At 43.8% G+C, this 27,098-nt stretch overlaps 1 protein-coding gene across 1 annotated transcript in view; it reads right to left on the bottom strand.

The window, feature by feature from the left end:
* TBX1 (T-box transcription factor 1) overlaps positions 1-26,429 on the bottom strand; it is a 122,270-nt gene extending 95,841 nt beyond the window's left edge. Inside the window, 1 exon segment of the mRNA XM_057369049.1 lies at positions 26,160-26,429. Coding sequence (XP_057225032.1) covers positions 26,160-26,214 — 55 coding nt within the window. The 5' untranslated portion in view covers positions 26,215-26,429.
* Positions 26,430-27,098: the final 669 nt, after the last annotated feature.

Raw genomic sequence — 27,098 nt, 5'->3', positions numbered from 1 at the left:
TCATCCAGTCTGCAGCTATCATATGCTGGTGCCTCTGGCAGACACCAAAACTGATACTCAGTGTTCACTGAGGTGAAGTATTGAGGACAAAACAAAGCCCTCTGAAAGCACCTGTGGAAGACGGCTGATCATGCACRGGGTGAATAATAAATAGATGCAGTCTGTAAAAATGAACACCCTGCGAGTTATGGAGAACAGGCAGTTGGACACTGAGCTGGGATCCAAATGTTATCACTGGAGATAAACTGATACCACTTAGCAGTGCGGGGTGTTTCTGCAAGACAGAGTGTGCTAGATAAAAATATGTTTGGAGAGTCAGAAACCTTATGACCAGGCTGACATCTTACATCACTTGGGCCAAAGAGTTCATCCTGTGAGTCCTTCACCCAGCCATCTATGACAGGGTGTCAGAGGGAAGACTGTGAGGCATTTGTACCTGGTAAGTCCATTAGTTTTATTTTCATAACTACAGTCTCCCAAGTATAAATGCCAAACAAGCACATCACAGGCCTGGCAACATGAGCCACAATCTTGGAATGTGACTGCATGGTAATGCCGAGGACAAATTTCTAAACACTCCCCACCCTTCCCTGAGAAATGCAAAGACATGGGCTATTAAATAATCTCTTCATTTCAGTAATTTAGTTGCTGTTTGTACAACGCTTTGAACGTGCATGGTGCCACAGCACAGAAATGCTAAGTACTGGGTTATTTAGCTGTAAAGCCTGTGATAATCCCTCATTATGAAATAATAATTAATCATCATTTTATTCAAGAGCTACTCACCCCTRCCCCCACCCAAGCCCTACAGGCACTGACCAAACTCTCTCCTGTCTGTACAGGACAGGATGGTTATGGATGCAAAGTTCAGGTATGAACTTTCCTGAAGTTCAGGGCTGTGCCTAMCTGTGCATCTTACCCAGCCCAGCGGAGGGACAACGCTTCCTAATCTCCAGCTGAGGATCAAAGCTACGGATCCACCCAGCCCAACCATTCCYGTCACTCTTACTAGTCCAGGGAGGGAAATTGAGACATTCAAAGGGTAACTGAGGACTTCAGCAGATTGCATCTAAAGGAGCTCTCTCATTTTATGAGGAACAGGGAACCTGACGCAGCCACCTCTGTTTTCTGTGTAAAGATGGGGCAGATCTTCCAGGCCCCCCTCCCTAGGGGCAAGAAATGTCCTGTTCTTAGTGACTGCCCAGAGCAAGATGCAAGGCGCTGTGAGGCTGTTTGGTTTCAGAGCTATCTATGTTAAAAGCAATTGGTGTTTATAATACTACAAACTAGCAGAAAAATTGTAGTCTTACTGCTGCAGGAGGACAGAACAGAGCCTGGCCATGTGAGAAGCCTGAGGGGACACACTGGGACTTTGAACTGGTCCCCAGCCAGTTCTACCAGCTGTAAAGCCCCAGTGCCTTTACACCCTGGGCAAGCACTCCTGAAATGAAGAGGCAACAGACAGGGCTTAGTCATTAAAGAGGAAAATGGAGGTGTCTCCTCCTGCTTGGAACCCTGAGCTCTGCCCAGCAGTTAGCAGGGCAGACAGTAAATGTCTGCTGTGAGTGTCGGACCTCTTGCCCCCCAKCCCAGATGAGCAGCACTCACCAAAGCTGCTAGTTTAGTAATTTGTCATTAAACTGAGCAGCAAGAGGAATGACTGGGTGGGGATGACTGCTATGAAGGATCATTTAGACACAACACTAGTAGCCAGCATTTGGTATGAAAAAATAAGAATCCAAAGCCTTGTTCTGCTCTAGACTGCAGAACTCTGGAGGTAGAACTCAGTTTGGGCTCTTCACCTGTGATAGCTACATGATAGCTCACTGTGCCATGGCTAGGGTTCAGGTATGAAAGAAGAATTGATTTGAAGAATTGATTTTCTTAGTTAAGCTTTTCTTTTGTAACTAACTTGCTTCCAGCTTTGTAATCAGGCAACTGAAMACCTTTTCATGCAAATTAAAGATACTATAATTTTAGGTTAGGTCAGTGTTTAACATGGAACCTCTCCTCTTTCCTGGAGGTAGCAAACATAAATAAATCAGAATTGCTGACATGCCCCTTCTGCAGCTGAGCTAGGAATGATGTGAGCACTGGTGTCAGGCAGTGCCAGGTAAAGGGAGCCTCACACCCCTTTGCAGATGTCACACRACAATTCTGTCACGGAGAAGACACAGCAGAGCAACAAAGTGCTCTAGCAATGTACCCCTTATCAGCACCTCTATTTCTGTGAAACGTTACAGTGAGTTCTTCATGATATTGTGAAAGAAAATACTAACAAAAATCTGTGCAGGATGCATTAAATAGCCTGAAACCACTTCAAAGACAAAATATGAAAAGAATTTTTAAGAGGGAGGGATTTGGGGAGTTTTTGGAAGTATTTTGGACAGATGTATCCTTGTGCTTTTAGTTCAACAAGCTTTTCACTATTCTTTTTCAATAGTGTGGAAGAAAATAYAATACCAGCATTGGAAAAAAATTCCAAAAAACACTGGCAGCAAGTTGGATTAGCTTTTCATTCTTGCAGGAGAAGGTACCCTGAAATCCAGGTTATTTAAGCTCCAAGTCATTCAATTAATATGAGAAATAAGACTTTCATTTCTAAATGTGAGTGGTATTCACAACTGGAACTTAGGGAGCTTCTCCATCACTCAATTAAAGGAAAAAAAAAATGGAGCACTTTTTTTTTTTTTTTTGTTTTTTATGTTTTTTTTTTTTTTTTTTTTTTTTTTTTTGAGAGATATTACATTTCCCTCTTTGTTATTTTATTTTAAAAGATTATGGTCATGTTATGCCAAGATCATTTATGAACCTTGGTGTTTCCAAAGGCATAATGAAATACAAATCCCAGCATTTTGCCCTTGTGTACCCACTGAGTGACYAGCCATTCTCTAAAATTCTCTTATTACACCATGTCATTGGCATCTCCTCTTTTAAAAAAACTTGAGAAAATAAAATAAAAATTATGCTGTAATATTCTTCCCATCAGAAACCTCCACGATCTTAAGCTGCAGAAAGAAAACAAAAAAAAAAAGCCTTCCCTAGTGCCTGACAGCAAGTTGCATTCTTTGCCAAATGGGAGGTCGAGAGGTGACCTTGCCCCTGCCCAATTTCCTGATGGTCCCCGGCTGCCAGCGTGTGCCTGGGGAGCCCTGGGCTGCTCCGGGCTTCCTCGCAGCTCAGGCCGGCACCAAAACGGCCTGACAGGGCTGCAGGGAAAAGGAAGCTGCTGCTATTCCCACAGCCTGTTGTTTGTTTTGAATGGTGAATGGCAGCTCCATCACTGCACCCCACAGGTCCCAGGGAGGGCTGTGCAGGGAGTGCAGGCTGGAGAGCTGCACAGGTGCCACCACAGCTGGGACTCTGCAGGGTTCACACAATGCTGCAATGGGCAGTGAGTGTCAGGGAGGGATGAGATGTCAGCCTCATGAGATTTACCTCAAGACTCTTTTGCATTGTACCCAGTTTTTAAATTTCTTTTCCTTTGCTCCCTAGCTTCTTAAAAAAGAGATGGCATGTACAATCAAGTACATYAGGGCTGACTTTTAACTTACTAAATAATTAAGTGAAAATTACTTGGAGAAAAAGAAAAAAAAAAGTCTTAGTAAATTGTGAAAGATAGAATGGAGAGGAATTTGAAGATTGGAGGACCCATCAAAGCACATGTCTCACTAAAAGCTAATCTGAATGAGGAAGTMATYGAAAAAGCTGCAAAAARAGGTCCAATTTAATGCCMRKTMMRGRWRGSMTYCYTKSCCMAWWAARRARGSYWAATTCTTGTATTAAAAAGTTAAGYATGTACTTAAATGGTCTTCTGACTTGCAAATTATACTACATTCACAGGATAAAAGTATTTTCAGTTATATTTCACTGCAGGGTTGGGGACAAAAAGTCCCTTTGCTCATAGGATTGTWGCCATTTGAGTTTTCTTTTGGGCCTGAGCTGAGAACTACTGCCCCGTGGGATACTGCAAGGCCTTCAGGAATGGGAACTCCACGGAAGAAGGAACAGTACCAAAGCACATCCTTTGCATGAGACACAAATCCAAACTCTTTTTTCTAGTTGCAAACATGCCAGAGTGGAGGCAGCAGCCAATGTCCTGTCAGTGTTTGTGTTACAGTGACCCTCATGGACATGTTGGTCCTTTGGCAAGAGAGTTGTAGCAGCACAGGAAGAGTCAAGCTCCATCACAAATGTTTTTCTCTGAGCAGCCAGGAGCACAGACAGTTCCTTTTGCTTCTGAGGAAACGTCTGTGAGRGCATGCAAGGCAGATATGCAGGAAGCTCAACACCAGATCCAACTTGTCTTTCTCATGTTAATCACTTGTCTGTCATAACACAACAGGTAAATCTCATTGTACAATCAGGCACTTGGAAGACAAAGGCAGCCACCCGTACATGAGGCTTAAAATGACTGGCAAGTGCAGCAAATTGTCCTACCTGAGACAATTATGTGCCATTCTGTGAGAGAGCTTGGGGTTCCCCTTCCGAGAGCCTGGCCTTCAGAAGCATTGCAGACATGAAGAATTTATTTTGCAAAAACAAACATATTTTGCTAAATAAATTTGTGCTGGTTGTATCATCACTGTATCATCAGTTCTTTGAGAYTGAAATGCTTTAATATTCTTTAGCCTTATAGGCTAGTATTTTTTGCATAGGGCTGTAGTAATACTGCTGTCTCATCTGACACACAGCTTCTTGTGAGAATAGTATGCTTGTCCCAGGTAGTTTCTCAAAATTAAACTTCAGAGGAGTTTTGCACCAGCACAAGGAACAGTATGGAGGGGCTGCAGCCTGCTTAGTTTTTCCCAAATCATCACTTGCTTCCATAATAAAGGAAGAAATGTTGAATATCATAACACTCCTAGCTTCTTGCAAGGCTGCCTGCCACTGCTTCTTTCTGCAAAGCTTTATTGGCCCTAAGTCTGCCAGCTTTCCCTGATGCCACACAGCAACAACACGTGTGCAGCTGTGCTGGCAAGAGAAGTCTGTTTATGGCCACATCCACAGTGGCACTGACTGGTGTTAAGGGGTTATACCCTTGTCCCATGGTGAAAGTTCACTCATGGCTATTGCTGTGTGCTTGATGCTGCTCTATACAGCTATTGTACCCTGAGGATTTAAATTGTCAAGCAAAGAGCCTGCTYTCTATTTTCTTTGCTCTTGTTCTGTGTCTGCTCTACATACTGATGGAGGATTACCCTGGTCTTACCTGCTTGTCAGGCAGCTATTCCACTAAGTACTAACTGCATTGTTCTAAATCTCTCACATTTCTTGACTAAAATTCAATTTACTCTTTTTTTGTCACAAGAACCACGTCTGATTGTCCTGGGCTCATTCTCTTTTTTTGGTTTTCCTTGTCTTTTCAAAATGAAAAGCTTGCAGAAAAGCTTTAACTGAGCTAATGGAAGGGGAGATTGTTGTTTTTAAGGCAGATGTGTGTCTAAGAGCATTTTGGCACTGTAGATGGAAAAAAAATATAGTCAAAGCAAAGGCTTCAAAACAAGTCAGTCTCTGCTGTCTTTATTCTGCGTGCTAAACACCAGTTGGTGTTTTACAATGGCATGGAGACATCAAATCTTTTCTTTCTCTKTACATCTGCTATACACACACCTCACACCCGACAGCTCTTCAGGTCCCTTTTACCTAAGCCAAAGGATAGGCCCTGGATGCCCCAAGTCATGGTAAATGTGGACAGAAAAAGACACAAAGAGCAGTYGAGACTTCTGGATCATGTGCCATGYAAAAGGAATGGTTTGTCGATGGGGAAGGGGGACAAGGAGAGAGGAAATCTGGAGGCAAGTTCTCGGCCAGGTTGAAGCAGCAGTGGGGGATGTGGAGAGGAAGGGTGCCTGGCCAGGGCTYGGTGGCACTGAGGGGCTGGAGAGAGGCACTGACCCAGCCTGCTCCTGTCCTTTGCAGCTGCCACTGCTGGCTCAGGGGGTTTGTGCTGAAGAACTCAGCTCAGCAGGAATGGGAAAGGGTGGTGTGGAGCCAACTGCCAGGGCAAAGGGGAGATGAATATTTCATTTGTTACGGGGCCTGAAATAGCTCTTAGCGGCYCTGAGTGCGAGAGTCATGTTGCAAGGTGGGGGGAGAGGTGGGTGCCAATTTGTCAACAAAGCTGCTTCAGAGTTACACCGAAGATTTATGAGTGTCTGGATGGTCCTTCCAGCAACCAAATACTGCTCAGGGTAGGTGAGCCTCATGCTCTGGAAGGATAACAGAGCTCATATGTGTTCACTCAGTCTGGCCTGGCTGGAGAGTGCTGTTACCCGCACATTTCCAAGGCAGCAGCTAAGGCCCTGGACCTCCAAGGATCCTGGGGAGTCACTTCTCCTGGATGTTTAGYTGCTGCTGGCCATTAAGTGCCTTTTAAAATGTCATCCAGAGGGTAAAGAGGCAGACATAGCTTGATAACAGAGCCAGGGCACAGCCAAGACAAGAATCTGACCTGTGGACTTTACAGACAGCACACTGGGCTCACACAACGACAGCTGTGAAAGGCTACTGTCCACACTTTGATTCACACTGGGGTTTTAATATAAAACATCACATTTGATTAACCATTTTTGATGTGTGTCCTAATAGAAGGAACAAGGCACCAACCTGCAGGACAGAAGTTGTAGATTTGGGCCCTGAACCCTTGTAACTTCCAAATCAGAGAGACAACAAACAAATTGAAACAAACAAGCCAACTCAGTGCTGTTTGACCTCCTTATAAATCCTGACAGTCACCAGCGTCCCAGCCCAGCCCTCACAGCACTTATTTGCTCCCCTGTCCCAGGTGGACCCCAGCCCTGACAGTCTACCTGGAGCTTTCGACGGCAGCACAGAAGTCTGGTTGTGCTCCTGCACAGGCTGGAACTGGCTCAGATTATCCCAACAGCTCTGAAGTTTGTGTGCCTGAGATGTGTTATCACTCAGGGATACAGATGGAGTTCATTGAGTGCATTTAATAAGCTTAGCTAAAACCGGATTGGTTTTAAGACATTTTAAACTGATTAAGCTGGGACATGTGACATGGCTTGGGCTTCAGGTGGAGATGAGACCTTAAATGATTATTTTGCCTCTTACATGGAACCAAAACATTCATGTTTTGCTGCTGCTGCTAAAGGAACTCTACTGGAATAAATCTGGAATAAACCTGGAAATGCTTTAAAAACAACAACTAATTTTTCAAGGAAAATACTCCTATTTGAGTTCAAATACAAGGTGGCATTCAGACTTGAGGCTGGATTTCCCAGTCACAGTTTGAGTTATGTGGGATTAATAGAGCTGAAGTCAGTCAGAGGACTGACTTGAGTGCAGGGCATCCTTCTACCTCAGGAAAATGGACATGGGATATTCTTTCAGGAATACTTCAGGAATTAGAAGCAGACACAAATAGTTTTATGACATGATTCTAGAAGAGTTTTTAAACCTCCTGCTTCCTCCTGTAAAATAACAGACTTCTGAAACTGAAACTCTTCTCAGCTCAGTCACTGCAGTTTGGGCAAGATAATAGACTATGTTCTTGGACACGTCTCAGCACTGAGTGAAGGGTGTTCATTGGGATACCTTGTTCTAACCCACACCTCAAGATTTTCCCCTTCCCCACGCTGGATACTAASCTGGGAGAGTGTAACTTTCCCCTGAAAGCACCTTTCTCTTCAGCAGCAGCTGGTGCTGAAGCTGGGGGTCAAAGCATGCGCATTCAGCAAACTTGAGTGCTGCAAACAGCATCCCACCCCCAGCAGAAACACCAAAATCATTATCTTTTAAGGAACAGTCAGCCCTCAGGCTGCAGAGAGGAGGGGGTGAGGGACCCACAACCCTGCACAGCTCCCACTGCAAATTTACTGGCCTCCTGTCTTGTTTTAACAGAGTGAGGCTGGGGGAGAGAAATACCACACATAAATTCGCACAATCAGTCATACAAGGGGGAGAAAAAAAAATCCACAGTCGTCTCCAAGATTTACGAGCCCCCCTGAGCTACAGCACAGAAAAAACAAAGACACACACACACACATACACACAAGAAGCGAAGGGAAACGTGATCCCACTTGCAGCTTTATTCCTTTATCATGTTCCCTGACAGCAACCTGGGTCCGGGCTGTACAAAGAGGAAGCACACAGAAGGTGTGGCTGTGAACAGCAGAGCAACAGCCCTGGACTAGTAATGTCCATGTCATAAAAGCTTGGCAATGTTCCTCCTGGATGACATTGAAGCACCAGAGAAATCCTGCAGTGCCCCTCTGACTGCAGTTAAACTGGAATAAACTGAGTGCTGCCATCCCAGTCAATGCAGGTGTTGCAAACTCACCTGGCATAAGCTGGGACAGAAATATGCCTCATCATTGCTACATCTTCCCTATTCCCCAGGATGTGCCCTTTTGGACAAATGCCATCTGCACCGCTTAATCACTTATAGTTCTTCCCCAAATTTTAGAAAAGTTATGCTTTAAGAAGGAAGAGATCTGTGGATCCAGATCCTCAAGCATGTCTTCCTACTTTGGACAACATGGCACATGTAGAATTTAGATCCCTTTAAACTTTCTCAGTTTGGGCATTGAAAAATGAATGTAAACATACTAAATAACACCATTTTTTACAACAAAAACCCCTTGATTGTGGAATCTCCTCTCTCTCACAGAGAGTAAATGGTACATTGGTAAATGATACACTTAAAACAATCTAAATCAARTGAACATGACAAGAGCTTATCATCAATGATCAATCACACTGCTTGTTGCTACATTCCAYCCAGCTCCTTACAATATTATATCATCCACGTAGGCTGTGCAGTGACAGGAACATTCTCCCCCTTACATGTGTGTACAGCACCCAGTGCACACCTCCAGACCCAGTCCTGGGCTCTGACCACTGAGGAATGCTGCTAGCAGTTAGGAGAGGGAACGTCTTTGTGCAAATTAATAAATTCAGTTAAGATTTCCATGGTCTGCTCATTGTCCCTGAAGTCTCCAAATGAAAGTGTTCCTACCCTTTTGCACCCCTCTCTTGCTGCTTTCCAACTAGGTTCAAAACCATAGATTTTAAAATTCCAAACATCAGTGAAGCCCAAAATAAACTCAGAATCAGATCTTAGTAGATCTATAGTGGGAGCTATTTTAAAGTCTTCCTCTTGTAAATTTACTTTTAACAATCTCCAGCTGAGGGGTGGCTGAATGAAGTTCACCTAAGTGTATAAACAGAATTATAGTGCAAAGAAGCAGCCCAAAAGCCCTATTTAGTTTTCTCACCTCTGGTCCTGAGTCCAGCMCAGAACCAGGTATGCCACCAGTTGGCAGCCACTGAGTGCCAAGTTTTTAAAAATAACAGGACTTGTTATTTTATTTTATAATAAAATAAATAATATTTATTAAAATAATAAAATAAAATAATATTTTATTTTATTGTTACTAGCTGTCTTTGTAAAAGTCACTGGTGCATTTTGAACTTGAAGACCCAATGACTTTCCTGAAAGCCTCAGCTCCTAAGAGCCCTTATAGGGCAGATGGGTGCAGACTGGCTCCAGGAGCATCAAGTCATGAACAATGTGATTGCATTTGGAAGCAGGAGTTTCAGCAGAACTGAATTAGTCCTTGATGACCAATGCTAAAGCCCAGACATTAAAATTTTCTCTACTGCCAAATACATTTTAAATTTATGTTCTATCTTTATGATAAGAGAGCTGTAGTGCATGAGGTGTTTGGGATTCACTGCTGTCAGACAGGGGCAGGGCTCAGCTTYCTTTGACAAATGGATCTGAGTATGAGTGAGTGGGAGCTGTGCACCAGCTCATGGGATGGTTTTGCTTGGCCTGTAACAGAAACTGCCTCAAACAGGATTTCTTCAAAGGGACAAAGCAGGCTGGAGGAGGACTAACACMGTGCCCCAATGGCTGTGGGATGATGTATTTGTGCCTTACCATCACACCTGTTAAGAGCTCAAATGCACTTTGGAAAAAAAGTCCAAACCTCACTCCAACTAGATCTCATGCAAACCAAATCCTCTGCTCTCCTACCTCCCAGAGCTTTTGTGCTGCACTTTCAGTGCAATTACATGCTAAATATCTGTCTGTCAATGTGCTGGATCCCCTCAATTTGTATGACACGCTTTAACGCAGGCCTAGCCAAGCCTAATGGAATGACAGCTATGCCCTCCAACCATAGACCGAGTGCTGCTGGGAGAGCTTGGCCGGCTCCGTGAGGAGCAGGGGAGGGGGACAACAGAGGAAAACCAAATGCCACCAATTAGCTGATACACTTGGACCCCTGGCTCAAAGAGAAGAGATTGCCACCTTCGTCAGTGTTGGCTCTGGATGAAAAACCAGCAAGGGAGTGCCATGCTGTGTGTGTTCCCAGGCTCCAGATGGACACACAGCCTCTGTCACGGGGGGTTTGCCAGCAGGTGTAAACATGGGTAACTTGGACTGAACTTTACTGGGCAATGCTGGTTTACAGCAGCTGAGGGTTAGATCCCTCTGTCTTTGCACTGATCCCATATCATGRGTATTTTAGTCATGCACACCAGGAAAGAGTCAAACTGGAAAAAAAATTTCTTTTTGAAAGAAATCCTTAAACTCCCAGGCTAATCTTCCATAATATCGATGAATCTCTCCAAGCTTGTTTTTGTCTTCATGTCTGAAACAGCTGGGAAGGTCCTTAGAAATGACCAAATCCATCATCCTCTGGTAGGAAACRAGAAAAAAGGGCCAGGGAGAACTGCTTAACAACCAGAGAGAATTCTATTTGTTCAAAACCTGGTACAAGGGGAGGGGGAAGATAAAATGTATCCCAACTGCACGTTGTCAGGAGGGGAACGAAAACCGACTAGAGGGACACGGCACTAAAAATAATGATTTTTCAGCCAGCAGCCAGACAGGCGTCTAATCCCATCTGAATAGAGACATCACTGGAACAGCACCCGTCAGGGTGACTGCTGATGCTGATTCCAGCTGGACAGGTCTCACACAGCCCAAGAAACATACCTCAGTCCCGTGTTAAACATTTGCTTTTATTCTTTTTAACTGCTTTCTTTCTTCGACCCTTATTGTCTCTGTTGTAATCTAAGAGGGTTTTTTAAACCTGTAATGAAAAAAAGTCGAATTAAATTCGTGTGTTATTAACCCTGGCATTTCAAGGGACTGTATTGGCATTTGGTTGCAAAGGTGTTTGTAGCTGGGTTGTGGGACTGCTCCTTTATGTGATGGGTAACAGCTCCATGGTGCAACATCTCTTTTTTACAGATAAAAACTGCTGACAATTTCTTTTTCAATATCAGAAGTGTTTAATAAACAGCTCCATATAAAAAATAACAATTCCTTTGCCTGGAATAACAGCTCAGGACAGAGATGCTATTCTAAATTTCCCACTCAGTAGGGAAATTCTGTTTGTTTTAGATCAGTCCAAGATTTTCCTAACTTATATTTATGGATGACAATAAATCAAATAAACACAAGCCAATTCTTGCCTCTGGTAGGAGCTGTCAGCTTGAGATCCCAGCCTTCCTCYTTATTCTCCTTCTTCTAGCAGGAGCCATTGAGCCTCCCTAAACCGAAGGCTGTGGAGAGGCTGCATCCCTGATAAATCATGGATACAATACTTTAGCTGYGGAATTCCTGCTCTGCAAGCAGGACAAACACTGTGAGCTGGTGGTGCTAGAGCACAGAGCTTTAGCTGAGGGCAGGCATGAGCAATGTGCAGCTGGACTTGCATTGGGCACATTCCTGTGATGCCAGGCCTGGCCAGCCTGCAAGGGSAGCTCCTCATTTCAAGACTCTCTTCGTCCTGGCCTAATGTCCGGTCAAGTAGCTGATGTATTTTATTGCACATTTTAGCAATGACTGCTAAACATGAGTRTGCAAATCAGCATCCCAAACAAAGTACGGCAGAGCACCAGCTCAGTCCTCCTGTTCTTGTAATTCCTTTTAAAGCCTTGAAACAGGCTGGTTCTGCTAATTAATCACCACAAGGCAGCAAAGATGCTTTGCCTTCTGATTTAGTGATCTTTTTCTTGCCTTTTGTTAGTGTTTAGCTATGTCTATTAAAAAAAAAAAAAGTAAAACCCCTCTACTTTGCTTTATGTGGTTTACAAGAACCACAGAAAACCATTCCAAGGAAAGAGCAGCACCTGAGAACTACCATTGCTGCACCATTTAAGTCTTCTTAATTCACTCTCTAAAGCTGATTGCCAGATTCTGTTTGTGATTCACTATTCCTCCCCTGTGTGGACCTTTGTAGCCATGTGAATTCTGAAACTACAAACCACCTGAGAGAAAGAACAAAGGTTATGGGCAATGGTTTAATTCTCATGTTCAATGCATTTTGACTCTTGAGCAATCTTTCACCTAGTCTCAAAGAATAGGAAATAAAGACAATCTAGACTAAAATGCCCCAAAATTAAGGCACTCAAAAAAATCTTACTTGAACATGGTTCAAAAGTGCCCAGTAGACTGCTTTTTATAGAWGGCTGAAATGAAATTCTGTTTCCAGGTTTTCCCTGGAGCATTCCAAATCTGGACATGSGGCACCATTATTGCATTTTAAGCACATTTACTGAAATATAGAAAACACCTTTGCTCTTTATGAGTTCAAACACTCTCTAGACTAAATTACTCAGAATGAATACCTGAAATAATGTCAGCAGAGCCAGATGTTTAGCATTTGTAAAAGTTACTACAAAACAGCTCAGTCTGTACTTTCCAAATGCTCAGAAGCAAAATATCCCAAAATATTTCCAAACATGTCAAAATCAGAAGTCCTTCATATGGTCTTTGTGGAGAGATTTTTATTTTAAAGTCAGCCTTATGTTTTTTTTTTTTCCTAGGCCTGAATAATGATGCAAATCTGATGAGAATTAAGACAGTTAAAGGAGCCTACAAAATCCTTTGGCTACACAGCAACAGAGAGGGGGTCTCCAGAGAAGGAAATTTCATCCGTCTGCTTCGCTGACAGGAGAAGGCTCAGTGTGATAAAAGAGATCCTGCCACTTGCTCTGAGAAACCCCAGCAAAACTCTGCACTGATACATCTCCTCTGACACCTGCTCCAGCTGATCCTTCGCAATTTGACAGGGCTGGAGGGCGGAGGGCTAAAGAGGAGGTGGGCCAGGTCCTGAGAACAAGCRAAACATTTCATGTGTCTGATCTGGCTCTTGGCTGTTGCAAAGGCTGAGAATGAAAAAAATCAAATATTTGGGCACCCATTCTGTCATGTTGGCAAGGCAGAATATGCCTCTGCTAGATTTTCTAGCATAGCTTTCACTTTCCCCATTTCCAGTCTCATGTACCTTGTTTTATGGACCATGTCCTGCTACGCAGGCTTAAATTTCCTCCTTGAGGGTTGCCCTCACATATCTTCTGTGTTGTGCTATGCAACCTGTTCTCCTCTGATGTTTCTCTCCTACTTGAAGTTCATTTTTCAGTACAGTACTACTAAAAACTGTTTTATTTTGCCTTTTTAACATTTTACATTACAAATCGATCCTTTTAGCTCCCTGTTCTTTATTCTCTTTGAACTACTATCATGCAGGTGGGTACATCGTTTATCCCTCTCTAAACSTCTGGGGACTTCACTGAAATCCTCACCTTGAGACCATGAAAACATTAACCGTCTCTGGCTCTAATGCATAACCGAAAAACCTTGGAGGGCTCAGGAGAGCTGAGGCAGAGTTGCAGATGTGTAACACATCTTTCTCAATTTACATAAAACATCCACTTGCAAATACTGACAACACACAAACTCCTGATAATCTATGTGCCACACATTACAGAACACATACACTTGCCACAGCATCAGCTAACGTAGCTTTTAGTAAGTCTTCGAGAAAAGCTKTCTCTCATAAGGCTGGCTTTGTATCTCCAGAGCTTTTTTGTGAACATTATTGTTTGAAGCTTTGATTAAACTCAGTTATTGACCGGTAGGAGAACAATGTAACAATCCGAACCCCATAGAATTTCTCAATTCCATGTACTGGCACTGCTTTTCTTTCTGTAGTGAAGGACTGTTTAGTCTATTCAGCCTTTGTAATTCATGAAAAAATAAATAAACAGGCACTGACTGTGTTGTTCTTTCCTCCCCTTATAAATACATCATCCTGATTCGCGTTACCTGCTGCAAAACCCAGCCAATTTGCTCTTTCCTTTACAGATAAGATGAAGCATCTTTGTTCAGTGACGAATAACTGAGTCAGACCACATTACCTGCAGTCAGGTTGCAGATGCCAACCAGCTGCACATCTCCAGCCCCCTTCCCTTGCTGCTGTGGTTTGCCTTTCTGTGAACTGCTCTAAGGGACTGCACAGAAACCGGGCAGGGGGRAGGCTGAATGCACTGTTTCCACTCACAGAAAGCATAAGCCTCGCACAGCAGCGGCTCCTTTGTGCCTCTCTTCCTGAAGGAGGAGTTTGTGTGTTTGGCCTCTAAACGGATGCATGGGCACAGCTTTATTCCCCAGCAGTGGTGTGAAATTTCCCCATGCTATAATTCAATCCTCATAAAATTGTGCTATTGCAGCAACCAAATAGGCTGCCATCCTCTCATTCCCTTTCAGTCCATCTATGTCTGCAGTCCATTCTGTAACCACTGAACTTGAGTTCCCTCTGGTAAAAAATCAGTAACAACAAAAATCAGGAAGGATTACACACCAGCAACAAACTAGTTTAAAAACCCACTCTGATGGCATTTCTTAAACTGTGCCAGATGGAAGAATTTCAACTAAGAAAAAACTTGGAAAAGTCCCATGTCTTCTGGCTGAACTATGAGCAGCTAAGTTCCATTGCACCAACATGAAAGGCAGTAAGAAGCAGTTCATAAATTRCACTCTGCTGCTGCCATCATGAGTTACCAATTTGTAATTTTGTAGAGATTACACCAAAGCCATGGGCAACATCAACCTGTTCTGAGCTCTCAAAAACTCTAAAGCTTTTTSGTTGTCTGAGCTTTCTGCTCCTCCTGATCTTGCAGCAGGCTTTGTTGTTTCCTTCAGGCCATGCTAACAACAGACAGAACATTTTTATGAATGCCCTGTGCAGTAAGACAAGACAGTCTCATTCCTAGTGGCACAGGTAAAATTATAATGTATGGGCCCTCTTATGGAAGCATAGTCAAAGCAACACCAGCCACACTCTGAAACCCAGAGATCCCCTGTGCACAGAACAGTTTGAGGTTTATGAGCTCACATATCATAAGACAATCAAATCAATTCGCATGATTGCAAAATAGATTTTCACCTATTTTGCAAAATGAGTCAAAAAAGCAGAAGTTTTTAACGCTTTAGTTTTCATCCAATCCTAATTTTTTTTTTGAGTAGTTGGTGACTTGCCAAATGAACAATGACTTGCCTAACTCAATTTTGTAAATTTTCTGCAGATTGGGTGCGGGTAGGAGAATTGGGAAGAACCTGTGGATGCGCCAGATTTTTACTAAAGTGTCCAATGGACAGCTCCACAAACACAGAGTAGCTCATTAGAATTCAGAAGGAGCTTGGAGAAATTGCAAACCCCAAAAGTACGAGGCACAGCCCATCCTTTCTCCCTCTTTAGATGGCAAAGAGTACTTCCATACTAAATTTTCTTCATGAAGAAAAGGAGAGAAGGGAGAGAGCTGGTGTCAGGTGAGGATTTCAGGGTCTGGCTCATCAAATTCCAGGAAAATGACCACCCTCGTAACCAAAACAGCTGCTGTGTTTATAGTAAACATAAATGATAACTGGGTGGCCTTTGAAGCCACCATGTCCAGTCCTGGTAATTATGGACAAGTGGATACAGCAGTGATGATCCAGAGCATTTGTTTAATGTTCAGCATAATTAAGGCCATTATCAAATTTCTGCCCCTTCAGCAAAAAGGGGGAATGGGGTCAATCGTCTGATACCACAGGCAGAAAAGAAAGGGAGGGATTTCTTCCCAGAGTAACTCACAGTGGATAAAATTCCTGAGTGCCACCTGGTGCAGTGGATGCCTTTTCCCCAACAGAGGCAGGTGATGATGGAAGSCCCCTTGGGCACACCAGCCAAATGGATTCAACACCAGGGCCTCCCACAGAGTTGTCCCAACCCCAGTCCCTTGGGTCCARGAGACAGGGTAGTTCAAACACCAAATGCATGTCTCGGAATGTCACTTCTTGAGTGGGGGGAGGGGGCAGTGGCAGCATTACTAATTGCAAGGAGGYATTGCATGCGTTACCCCCCACAGTGCCACCCCCACCCCGAGCCATGGTGAATACTCTGTGAAGGATGCTCTCCTCTGCCAAACACTCCAGTTTTATGGCAGAGGGAAATACCTAGTTTGCAAAGGGTTATTCCAAACACCAGAGCTGATGAAAAGGTAACTACACRAGGCCTTTATGGTGGGAAATTGAAATGACCCATAGTGAGAATTATCAAACAAAATCTAACCAAGTATGACAGTGAGAAAGGCTGGAGGGATGTGGAATGAATTTTACCTTTTCAAAGTTAGTGACCTAGTGCTAGGATCCATGCAGCATGTTTATTCCTTAAATAAAACCATATGATTATAGCGCATCTAAAAATTGTCCAGAGGTTGGCAGGAGCTGCAAATGCCCAAACTCTGTCAAAACCACATTTAGCCACATTTCAGTGAGATAAAAAGCACCATCCATAGATACCTGGGCATCCCAAAGGCCTTTTTTATTGTGCCCTCACAGGATTAGCTTTCTTCTCTCCACAGAGAGAGAAGACTACAGACTGGAAAGTGGACTGAGACATCAAAGTGTGGCCTGGAGGACTTGAAGCAACACCCTGCAGAGCTGCCCTGCACAAACACAGCGTGTTGCTGAGAAGACTAGGTGTGGATCATCATCCATCTCCTCACTTGCAGGAGTCCCTGGCACAGACTCACACTGCCAGCAGCACCCCTTGCTCCATCCGAGGGGATGAGGCTTCAGTAGGTCAGAGGGGTTGGAGGGATGGGGTAGCTGTTCTCTCGGGAGCTGCTCCCTAAGGTCAGGGTTGGGGCACAGAGCTGGAGCAGCACTGGGAATGCTCAGAGCTCGCTGCTCAGAGGATAAACACAGGGCTGAAATCTCTGGGGTTGTTAATCTGTCACCTTTCCCCAGCACTGAATTAATTTTTTTAATGTGTTTTTAAAAGGAAAGTAAATAAAAAGAAAAAATAGAAGAGATGATAAATGGGTCCCTTTCTATTCCSTTCATCACTGGGCAATACCACCCAGACAACTAGCAGGGACAAAATATTAAAAGRTTTCCCTGCCTCGCCATCCACAAGAACCATTTGGATTGACAGAAGCTCTAACAATCTGTTTATCCCAGATTTACTCTCCTCTCCCTGCTGTTACAGAGCTGTAATGAAGTGTCCCCGCTTTTTCCAGTTCATGAAACTCTGGACTGTGTGAACAGTGCTGCTCAAGTACAAACCTGATTTAGCACCATGTTAAGCTATTTCAAAAAGTTTCTGAATTTCCATTGTGCTGCCTGGATTTTCCTACTAAGAAACTGGAAGAACACATCACATAAACTGAATCTGTTCTGTGCAAAGCTTGCAGCTGTTAAAACAGCAAACTGTTTCCCAGACCATGTCTGTCTTTGCTGCAGAAGGGAGTGTTGAGGCTGTTGGCTGCACTGGGCAGTGCATTGGCTTGGGACTCGCGGGACCCAGCCCAACTCTGACCTCCTGYGTGACCTTGACCCTGTTACTGCACCTCTTTGTGCCTCTGCTCCCTTTGCAGTACTTTATCTGGCCTCCCTGTTTATGCTGTCAGCTCTCTGTGCTGGGTTTGTCTGCTGCAGCCTTGTACAGATGACCATAATRTTAACACTTGCTAGCCAGGTTCTGTACAACTCTTCACCATGGAGCAAGGGATTTCTTTCCACAGCAGTGAAATCTGGTAAAAGTAAGTACAGACACTGCCATCACCCATGAACACAGACTGAATGATGCACAAATTCTGACAATTGATGTAATCTATCTCTAAGAATCACTGCTTCCACCTCAGGGAAGGCCATCTTCTGAAACCTAGTTCCTCTGCAGCCAGATGGTGTTGGCCTTTTAGATAACAGGTGCTTTAGGAAGTGTATCGTCACAGGGAAAACTTGCAGAATTTCTCTCATCCCATTCACCTTCCTTGAAAATATAACTGAAGTAAAGAAAGCACTTGACAGCATGTGGCAGGGGAGGAATATATGCCAGAGACTGCTGGAGTGCACAAAGACTGGTGACACCAGTGGTCTTTGGAGCACAGGTTATCTCAGCTGGATTGTCTGCTCTCTTCCTAACACAGCTGCCTTTAACCAGGCTGGAGAAAAAGATAAACACCACTTCAGCCCCTGCAAAGAGYACCTTCATGTGTGCCCCATCTCTCCAACTGTCAGAGCCAAATGTTTACTTGAGGTTTGAGCCAATAACTGCTGAAGACACACCAACAAGAGCTGGTTCAGTGGGAGACATGCAAATGTGTACTGGGGTTCCTATGAGGGCATGAAAGCTGCAGACCATGTGCTCCTCTGAACACACCTGTAATTGCCTCTAGCCCARTATTTACCTTCCTGAAGAGAGCAGKGACCAACCACMCAACAGCACCTGGCTACTGTACAAAGCCTCRGTAGAGCTGCTTCCTCTGTTTTGTTGTGAAAGAGGAGGGGAGGGCAGCTAATAATTTCCTCTCTGTAGCTRTACCACACAAGTAATCAAACAACTGTTGAAAGTTGGGAAGTGTTGGGCAGGAGGGGGTAAAAGGACCGTGTGTTAACCTAACTGATAAGCTTTACCCAGCCACAGCTCAGCCTGTCTTGAAGGTGGGGTGATGGGCACGTGAGTTTGTTCTTAGCAGTTCACCTGCTGCTGGCTTTCAGCACTTTTTATTCCGTTGTTTTGTTTACCTTACAGGCCCATTGTCATCACCTCACGCTGCCAGGGCAGCCTCAGGTGCGAGCGGTCCACGGGCGCTCGAGGTGCAGCCACCGCAGGATCGACGGCCACGGCAGGAGGGGCTCCCTGCTCCGCTGTTTGTGAAAATTGCTTCCTCTGCTGATCCTGATAACACCGGGCAAACAAACGCTGTGCAGGCTATTGAGCTTGTCTTTCTCCTCAGGACYTGAATTGCGTGGAGCATTCAAAGCAGTATAAATAGACCTAATATCCAGTGATGAAGCTGGAGCAGACACGAGCAAGCTTGAGTACTGCTTGATGACAGGTCCTGTTGTGGCATTATTGGATGAATGGAGGTGCTAAGCATGGCCATTGTTTTCATGGAAGATTCAAAAAGTGACTCCCATCTTTTGAGCTCCCGTTTTAAGATGTAAAAATCCTGCCCAATAAAGCCTAATATATTTGCACGGGATTTTTGGGCCACTGTTCCAATTACACACACACACAGGCTCCACGCTTAGGGAAAGGCATCCTGCCTAACTCAATTTTGTAAATTTTCTGCAGATTGGGTGTGGGTAGGAGAATTGGGAAGAACCTGTGGATGTGCCAGATTTTTACTAAAGTGTCCAAGAGGGTAAAAAAACCCCATCCAAGGGTCTGTCCCCAGCCACGTGTCCTTAAGAAGGCTTTCACTAAAACACAGAGCACTACCTTTCAGTGTTAATCAATCACCTATTTCCCATGAATTTACCCCCAGTGTACTGGCAGAGCACAGCCACAGCCCCTTGTTATTTATTCTGCTAGACAAAATAAGCCAAATTTTGTATACAAAATCCACAAACAGCACATTTCCTGACCGTTTTAGGAGGTCCTCTCTGTACCTCCTCYGGTATCAATCTGCCTCTTCTGAGTGTGGGTGAACCAATACTGAACACAGCATTAAAGATGGGATTTCCCAGATCTCCTAGAAGCCATTGACAGCGAGAGAGACAGTGTACCAACAAGCACAGGCATTCAGCACTGCAGTCATAACCAGTATCCTTAGGGCTACCTCCATCACCATTTGAGCTCTTCTCCCCCTGTTCTAGGGCACTTTCCYCATTCTGCTCATGGCTGCAGCACAAGGGTGGCTGGTTCTCAGGCCTCCTGCTCAGAAGCCTGCTGCAGCCTAGCCCACAGCTGCTCAGCCACTCAGGGATAGCAGTGTRCAGCTGCCAGGCCTCAGAGCCAGCCTCCGAAAGCCCTGACATGGATTTTAGTGGGATTTACTGCACTGAAATGCAGAAAATCTTGTTGCCTTTAGGATTAGCCCCTTCATTTGCACATATAGTAGTGCATGCTGTCTGGGTCCGCTTCCTTGCACATGGTGCTCAGTCCTTCAGTTACCACCAAAAGGACTTCTGCCCACAGGACACCCACAATTTTAATTCCTTCCATCAGCAGTCATTGCAGCTGGGCAGCTTCCAAATCTTACTGGAGCAAGAACCATCAGCAATTTTATCACAGTCAGCCTAGCTTGGGTTAACTTGTACTGATTTGGAATGATCCCAGGTCATCAAATACAGATTAGTGTTACTGCAGTACAGGATTTTTACAGTGCTCTTGGAACTAAAATGTAGTTATTTCATTAGAAATGTTGTAAGTTTTCATTACAAACAGGAAATAACAAGGYTGGAGCAAGGTGGGCTGAGGAAAGGCTGCCTGGGCAGGAGCAGTGCAGCCCTCAGCCTCCACAGCCCCCAGAACCTGCTCAGGGAGCACAGCTGCACTGCGGGGTAGCATCCCACAAGAATAACAGATAAACACGCTCGCTTCACAAGCCACTGGACACTATAATTCTTCTGATGAGAACCATCCATTATTCTTCCATCCTTCTCTCTGTGTCACATTAGTGAGAGGTTTTACAAAGCAAGTCAGGGACAGCTTTATTTACTCCCAGCTGCACTGCACGGCACCCAGGGCCATTGGTATTGGTTACACATGACCCCGGGTCTTCCATTATGGGCTAATGTCTGCAGCCCTCTGACCTCCGGAAGTGCTTGAGGAAGAGCTGCAGTAAATCAGAGCAGCACTTAGTCATGGAGGAAGAAAGTCCCTCCTTATCAATCTGCCAGGGAGAGGAAGGACTCTGGCTGGGCTGCTGAAGGGTGATGTGCTCTGGGCTGCTTGGAAAACTCCACAGAYGGAAGCAGCCCTTGCATTGCACGTTACACCACAGACTGTCAGAGGAGGAGGAGGAGAGCTGGGCTGGGCTGGGCTGCCTTCCTCTCTCAGCCTGGGCTGGCAGAGGGAATCCCAGCCACTCCTCTACAGGGCAGGTCTTGGGCACCAGCCTGCTCTGGAGATGTCTATGATGGCCTCTGCTTGGCATGGACAGACGCTTCTATTGCTTTTCGTTGGAGGATGTCTGGTGTCACTGACTCCATGGTAAAGCAAGGGCTAATGTAATCTTAACCCTACCCCTCCACTAAGGTCTATAATCAATCCTGACCACTCAGCTTCTTAGCAGAGGACTGAGCAGTCTGTGCAGTCTCAGCAAATTTGTCATCATGGAGTTAACCCAAGGATGCCATTAAACACTGCGTGTGCCAGAGCAATTGCAGGTGGAAGCAATAATGTAACCACAAAACACCACACTTGCAAATCATCATCACTACAAGCAGCTCTTCCCATGAGGGTGGAAACAAACAAATTTGCCACAACCTCTGTGCCAACATGGGGAGCCCCAGAAGGACTCAGAGCAGGGAGAGCATTACAGAACAAAGCTCCCATCTCTGGGAGGGAGATGAGGGTMCTGCAATCAGCAGGGGATTTCAAACTAGTAACCAGTAGCTCTCAGGGAGACCCAAAGGGCTTTGGGATGCGACCAGCTACTTCCCTGTTCTGGATGGGCCCTGAAGGGCAGAGGATGAAGATCTGACAACGAAATGCATAACTTATCCCTCACAATCAAGGCAAGAGGACCTTGGAGAGCAAAAAAGCAAAGGTGGCAATATCAGTTTCCTTGCCCATTTATCTTGTTCTAGTTTATCTGTGTAAACTTATCTTGTTTACACAGTTCTAGTCTTCATCTCTTCCTCAGAGTGCCTGGCTTAGTCAGGTCACTGGAGCTCCCTGTCCCAAAGATAGTCCTATATCTCATACAGAAAAAAACCCCAATTATGGTGGGTTTTTTTCATTTTGCTGTCCTAGACACAAATGAAAAAGCAGCTGATCAGCTCGCTCAGGTSTGGAGAAGGCTTGAATATCCAACATCCCATCTCCATCCTTCATCCCTAGAGCAAAAACACTATCCTACATAAAAAGCAAGGGAAAAAAAGAAACAAAAGGATTTTTAATGTAATCAAATGTGTCATGTGCCTAAAAAGCGTTCTGTTATGTCATATACATGTACACATAGATCACTTTGTATGTGTTTTTTCCTTCTTGCCTGTCTCCAGAACAAACACTGCAATTTTACTCTCCCATAACTGTTTCTTGGCTCCTTCTACACATTCCAGTACAGCAGTATCACACATTCACTATAGGAAGGACTCACTCCTTCAGCTGATGTAGCTCACTGCCAGACCTGCATTGTCCTTTTTGTATAAGGACTGGTTTTTTGGGAAAAGACAGGGTGTAACATCCAGTAAAAGGAGAGGTTCCATCCTTCAAGAAATAGGAAATACTACCAGAAATTTTTTTTTTTTCCTGGCAGAGCTTAAGATTCGTATAAGATTCTCTACGGGTGGAGAATCACCTCCTGATGACAACTCATTAGGTCACCTGGAGAGGTTTTTTTATGGTGTATGTGCTTTGGGGTTTTGGTATTCTGTTGCAAAAGGAAGTTTACAGTGGGGAGGTTTTTGCTCAGCTACAGTTAGAGACAAGCCCAGACCAAAATCCCCTAATTACAGAATCCCAGATCTTGAAAATGCCCACACATGTTTTCACACTTCACAGTTCAGACCCAACTTTCCACTACATAAGGATCAGTAATTGGGTTTTCTAAACACATAAATATTAAAACCAACCAGCCACACAGAGACTGCAGAAGGAGCAGCATGTTTCCACACAAACAATGCGGAAAAGATTTTTTAAAAGAATCAGCAGCATCCATTGGGATCATGGAAGCCTGGATTCCTGAAAACAGCAAAATGGGASACCCCTTTTCTCCTCACCTCTGTAACTATTTGCTCGCTGTTTACTTGGTGTTTCAGAAGTACTAAACCACAAGATCCTGACCTGTCAATTCTGTTRCTTTTCATGTGAAAACTGTCCCTCTTCCACATGATGATAAAGACTTTGAAATTCACTTAGCATTTCAGCTCCCTTCCTGCTTCTCTCAACAGCTACACAAACGATGTCAACACATACAGAACAATGGTGTATCATGAGCTGATAAGTACAAAGTGCACAAGACCCTGTGTCCATAGGATGATCCCCAAAAAGAGACTTAACTGCATTAAAATATGTATAGAATCACTATTTCTCATGGAAATAATGGAGCCAGAATTAATTGCTCTCTTCATGTTGAAAGTCCTGGGTGTTGTTAAGCACTGATGCAGATAGATTTTGTAAAACAGAAAGCAAARCTAGGTAGACCCAAGTTGTCTCAAAGAGAAAACTGAGCTGGCTCACAGCTGTGTCTCTGTCATCACAGTCACCAATTCTATCTACTGCAATGCCTGAGAGAGGGAGCAGGACCACGGCCCAGCTCACCACCACACCAAATACACATCATTGACATTTACACTTCAAGCCAGAGTTTCTTAAGGGCACATACTACCAAATTAATGCATAATGATATCTTACCACAGTCCTATGAAGACTTTCCCTACAAATCTATCCTTGGATAAAACACAACACATAGCGTTCTTCAGAAATTTCTTGTTTTGTAGTTACTTCATCTTTTTCAGTGCAAAAGTTTTTCAAATATTTCTCTAACAAAAAAAAAAAAAAAAAAAAAAAAAAAAAAAAAAAAAAAAAAANAAAAAAAAAAAAAAAAAAAAAAAAAAAAAAAAAGAATAGGAAAATACAACACAAATACAAACCAAATATTAGTTTTGATGATGCAGACATTTAATGCCAGTTTCATATTATGGCAATTTAAATTCCTTTGAGTACCCCCTAAGACACTATCTGAAATAAAATAAAAATAGTGACAAGTCTGTAGCYGAAGAAAAGTATCACCAAGGCAATMAACTCCTGACACACTATCTTTGGTAGTGGAGATATCCTTGCCTTTCCCTGCTTCAGCCTACTCACAGAGTGCTTTTTAGAGCGTTGTTTTAAAAGCGGGATCATTCAGTGACCAGATTTATAGCACAAATGGAAAACCATGCCAAGGATCCCTTCAGTCCCTTCAGTATCCTCCATAAGCACTGCTTAGAGCCTGCCCCCCTTACTTTTTAAGATTTTTTTTTTTTAAACAAGCAGTTTTCTGTCATGAGCACACCTATCTATCAGCCATTAACAGCGAACTGTGGACAGTTAACATGGGCACTTCAAATACCAGGGCCACGTCAGCTCGTGCTTCAACTTTACAAGTCTCTAAAATAGGAATAAATGCAACTCAAGTGTGCAAGGAAGCTTTTACATAAATATGAATAGGCTGAATTTGAAAGCTTTGAAAACTTGATAGTGCCAGTGAAATTCTGCTACTATGAAGACAACCAGACTTTGCTTCCTTCCATACTAAATCATTTTGAAACCTGTTTGCTGACTGTTTTTATAGTTACTGTAAAGTGARAGAGCTTCCAAATTCACACTTCCCSTAGTATTTTTTACCACAGAGTATCTTACRGCAATTAGTCTGGTTTGTAATGGAAAACAGATGAAAGAAGAAATTAAATCAAAACCTTGCCTCATATCTAAGGTGTTTTCATGCCATGCATCCCAAGAAGTTTTCCCAAAACCAACAACATTAAATTAAAAGCTCAAATATTTCTACCAGACCCAACAAATGCAGATTAAGCTTAAATTTAAATGGAAACTGAAAAGATTTTTCCTTTTTCTCACCTGCCAAGTCTTCAAAGTTCAGGGCTCTGTGTTTCTCTTTCAACACTTAGCAGCAGAAACACCTAGGGTTGAGTGGAGAGATTTCCTCCTCACACTGGCATTATTCATTATTTCTGAAGTGTCGACAAATGTCTTCAACACTATACAACACACACAAACAGAGAGTCCCTGCCCCGACGAATTTGCAGTCTGAGGCTGTTATCTTTTTTCTGTTTTGGTGTATCACCACAAATTTCAACAGGGTACCAAATGAGCCCAATCCACCTTCCACTGTGGATTAAAAGCAGTTTTCCACTGCTTTTAATAGGAGTTGGAACAGCCCCAATCAGACTAAGTTATTGAGTTAGCTATTGCAGGAGAGASCAGAGTTCTTGGCATGTCTGCAAACAGCAAAAACCTCTCATTCTCAACAGTTTTGTTTGAAATTAAGTGTATATTTGAATGTTTTCACACATAATACATTTTGAGAACTTAAAGAGCTCTCTTTCACTGTGTCTTTCAACCCCAGCAGTGCTACAGATCAAACAGCAGCAGGCAATTTCTGAACAAAGGTAGGCTGGCAGCTACAGTAACAGCTCCAGCTGGTGGAAGTTGGTGAAAGTTTTGGTTTATTTTCTGCTAAGCTTTCTGCCAGGACATTTCACACACTGGAAGTGTGTATTTTCTCTGACATTTCTGAGAGCCTCCAAGTGTTCCTGCAAATAGCCCCAGAAATTTATTTCAAATTCAAATTGCTACAAATTCTGCATATCCAAAACTCCTCACTGAGTTGTTATCCACACCTTTTCCCCAGCTGTACCCTGTAGAAGGGAATGCACAGTCACATAGCCCTGTGCACTAACACTCACAAAAGGCACATAGACCTATGTACACCCAAAAGGTCACACAAGGATAGTACCAACTGGAGATAYTGCCCTTCTTGCTTGTGCTCTAACTAGGGCATGGGTCCTTGTCATGGATCCCATGTAATGCAGACTTGATTTTAAATGTTGTCATAATTAATTATTGCAGTTCAAGCAGCATTTCGAGCCGCAAGTGAAACACATCCCAGCTAAAGGCAGAAGGGACATTACTGCTGTGACCAGGAAAAGAAGCRTCTTAAACCCACACCCACAACGTATCTTAGTTACCACTGATTCATCCCATGCCAAAGCCCAGCACCAGCACAGCCAAATGCCAACTGCCACAGCTCAACAGCCTTATCCCACCGCTCCACAAACCACGGTGAGTTCAGACAAAGACAATGTGAAATGATCGAGAAAACTTCACAGTTCACAGAGCATCTTCAAAGTCACATGCCATCAGTGTCCCCACTCAAAGCCCTCTCCAGCCTACCTGGTGATGTCTTCTGGTAGAGGGGGATCCAAAAGGGCTTTCTTGCTYACAGCATTTCGCTGAGCTGCTCTCACTTCTGAACAGGACATGGCCACTAACTGCTGTGAACCTCCAGGCAAGAGGCCGGGTGTTCCTCTCCTTCTGTCCTCCAGCTTACAAGTTATCTTCTTGCASTTATCCCTGCTTACAACCAGCATTGTCCTGATTTGCTCAGAGATGTCCTCTTCCCTCCAAGATGAGAAGTCCAAGGGGTTTCCATCCTCTTTGTCAACTGCTCAGCTCAGTCACTTGGCAACTGTAGAAAGCAAAAATCCAGATCATGAGACTTGTGTATAACAGAACAGCCAAATTGTCTGCCTGTGAAAGTACACCACAAAAGTTTGCTCTGACAATTCTTATGTTCTGCCCAAACAAATTGCTCTCTGATCCTTTTCAAAGGCTTTTTTTTCCTTCTATTTCACTGATACTTCCAAAAGCTCCAAAACACAGCTAGGCATAAATGGCTTTCATCAGAAAGTATTCAGTTTACTTGCCTGCAAACACTGCTTGGGGATTTAATAAGGTAACTAMATGTCTACGATGCATCAAAATACTTAATTTCCTGAACAAACTGATCTTTTTACTGTGGCACCACTTTCAGATGGGAATGGGGTGTTGCAAGATGCATTAGGTTTAGGATTTTGTGAAAATGGAATCCACTGTGAAGGTCACATGCAAGCTTAGTTTCTGAATGCTTATAAAATTTCGGGTATCCAGGTTGAGAGCACAGGTCCAAGTTTTATAYAGAAGCTGCCTTCAGCTTGAAGGAAATAAGAACTCCCAGGGAACCAAAGACTAGCTGATTTCCTTTATAAACCCTGGAAAGTCTTAGGGGAGAAGGGTCTTGGTCTACACTTTTGACATCTAGAAATAACCTCCTCTTGCTCCCTGTCTCCTACC

The sequence above is a fragment of the Malurus melanocephalus genome, unplaced genomic scaffold (assembly GCF_030028575.1).
Source record: "Malurus melanocephalus ecotype Western Australia unplaced genomic scaffold, MMel_1.1 scaffold_102, whole genome shotgun sequence".
Taxonomy (NCBI): domain Eukaryota; kingdom Metazoa; phylum Chordata; class Aves; order Passeriformes; family Maluridae; genus Malurus; species Malurus melanocephalus.
Note: the sequence above shows the minus strand (reverse complement) of the source record. Positions and strands in the feature narration are given on the sequence as shown.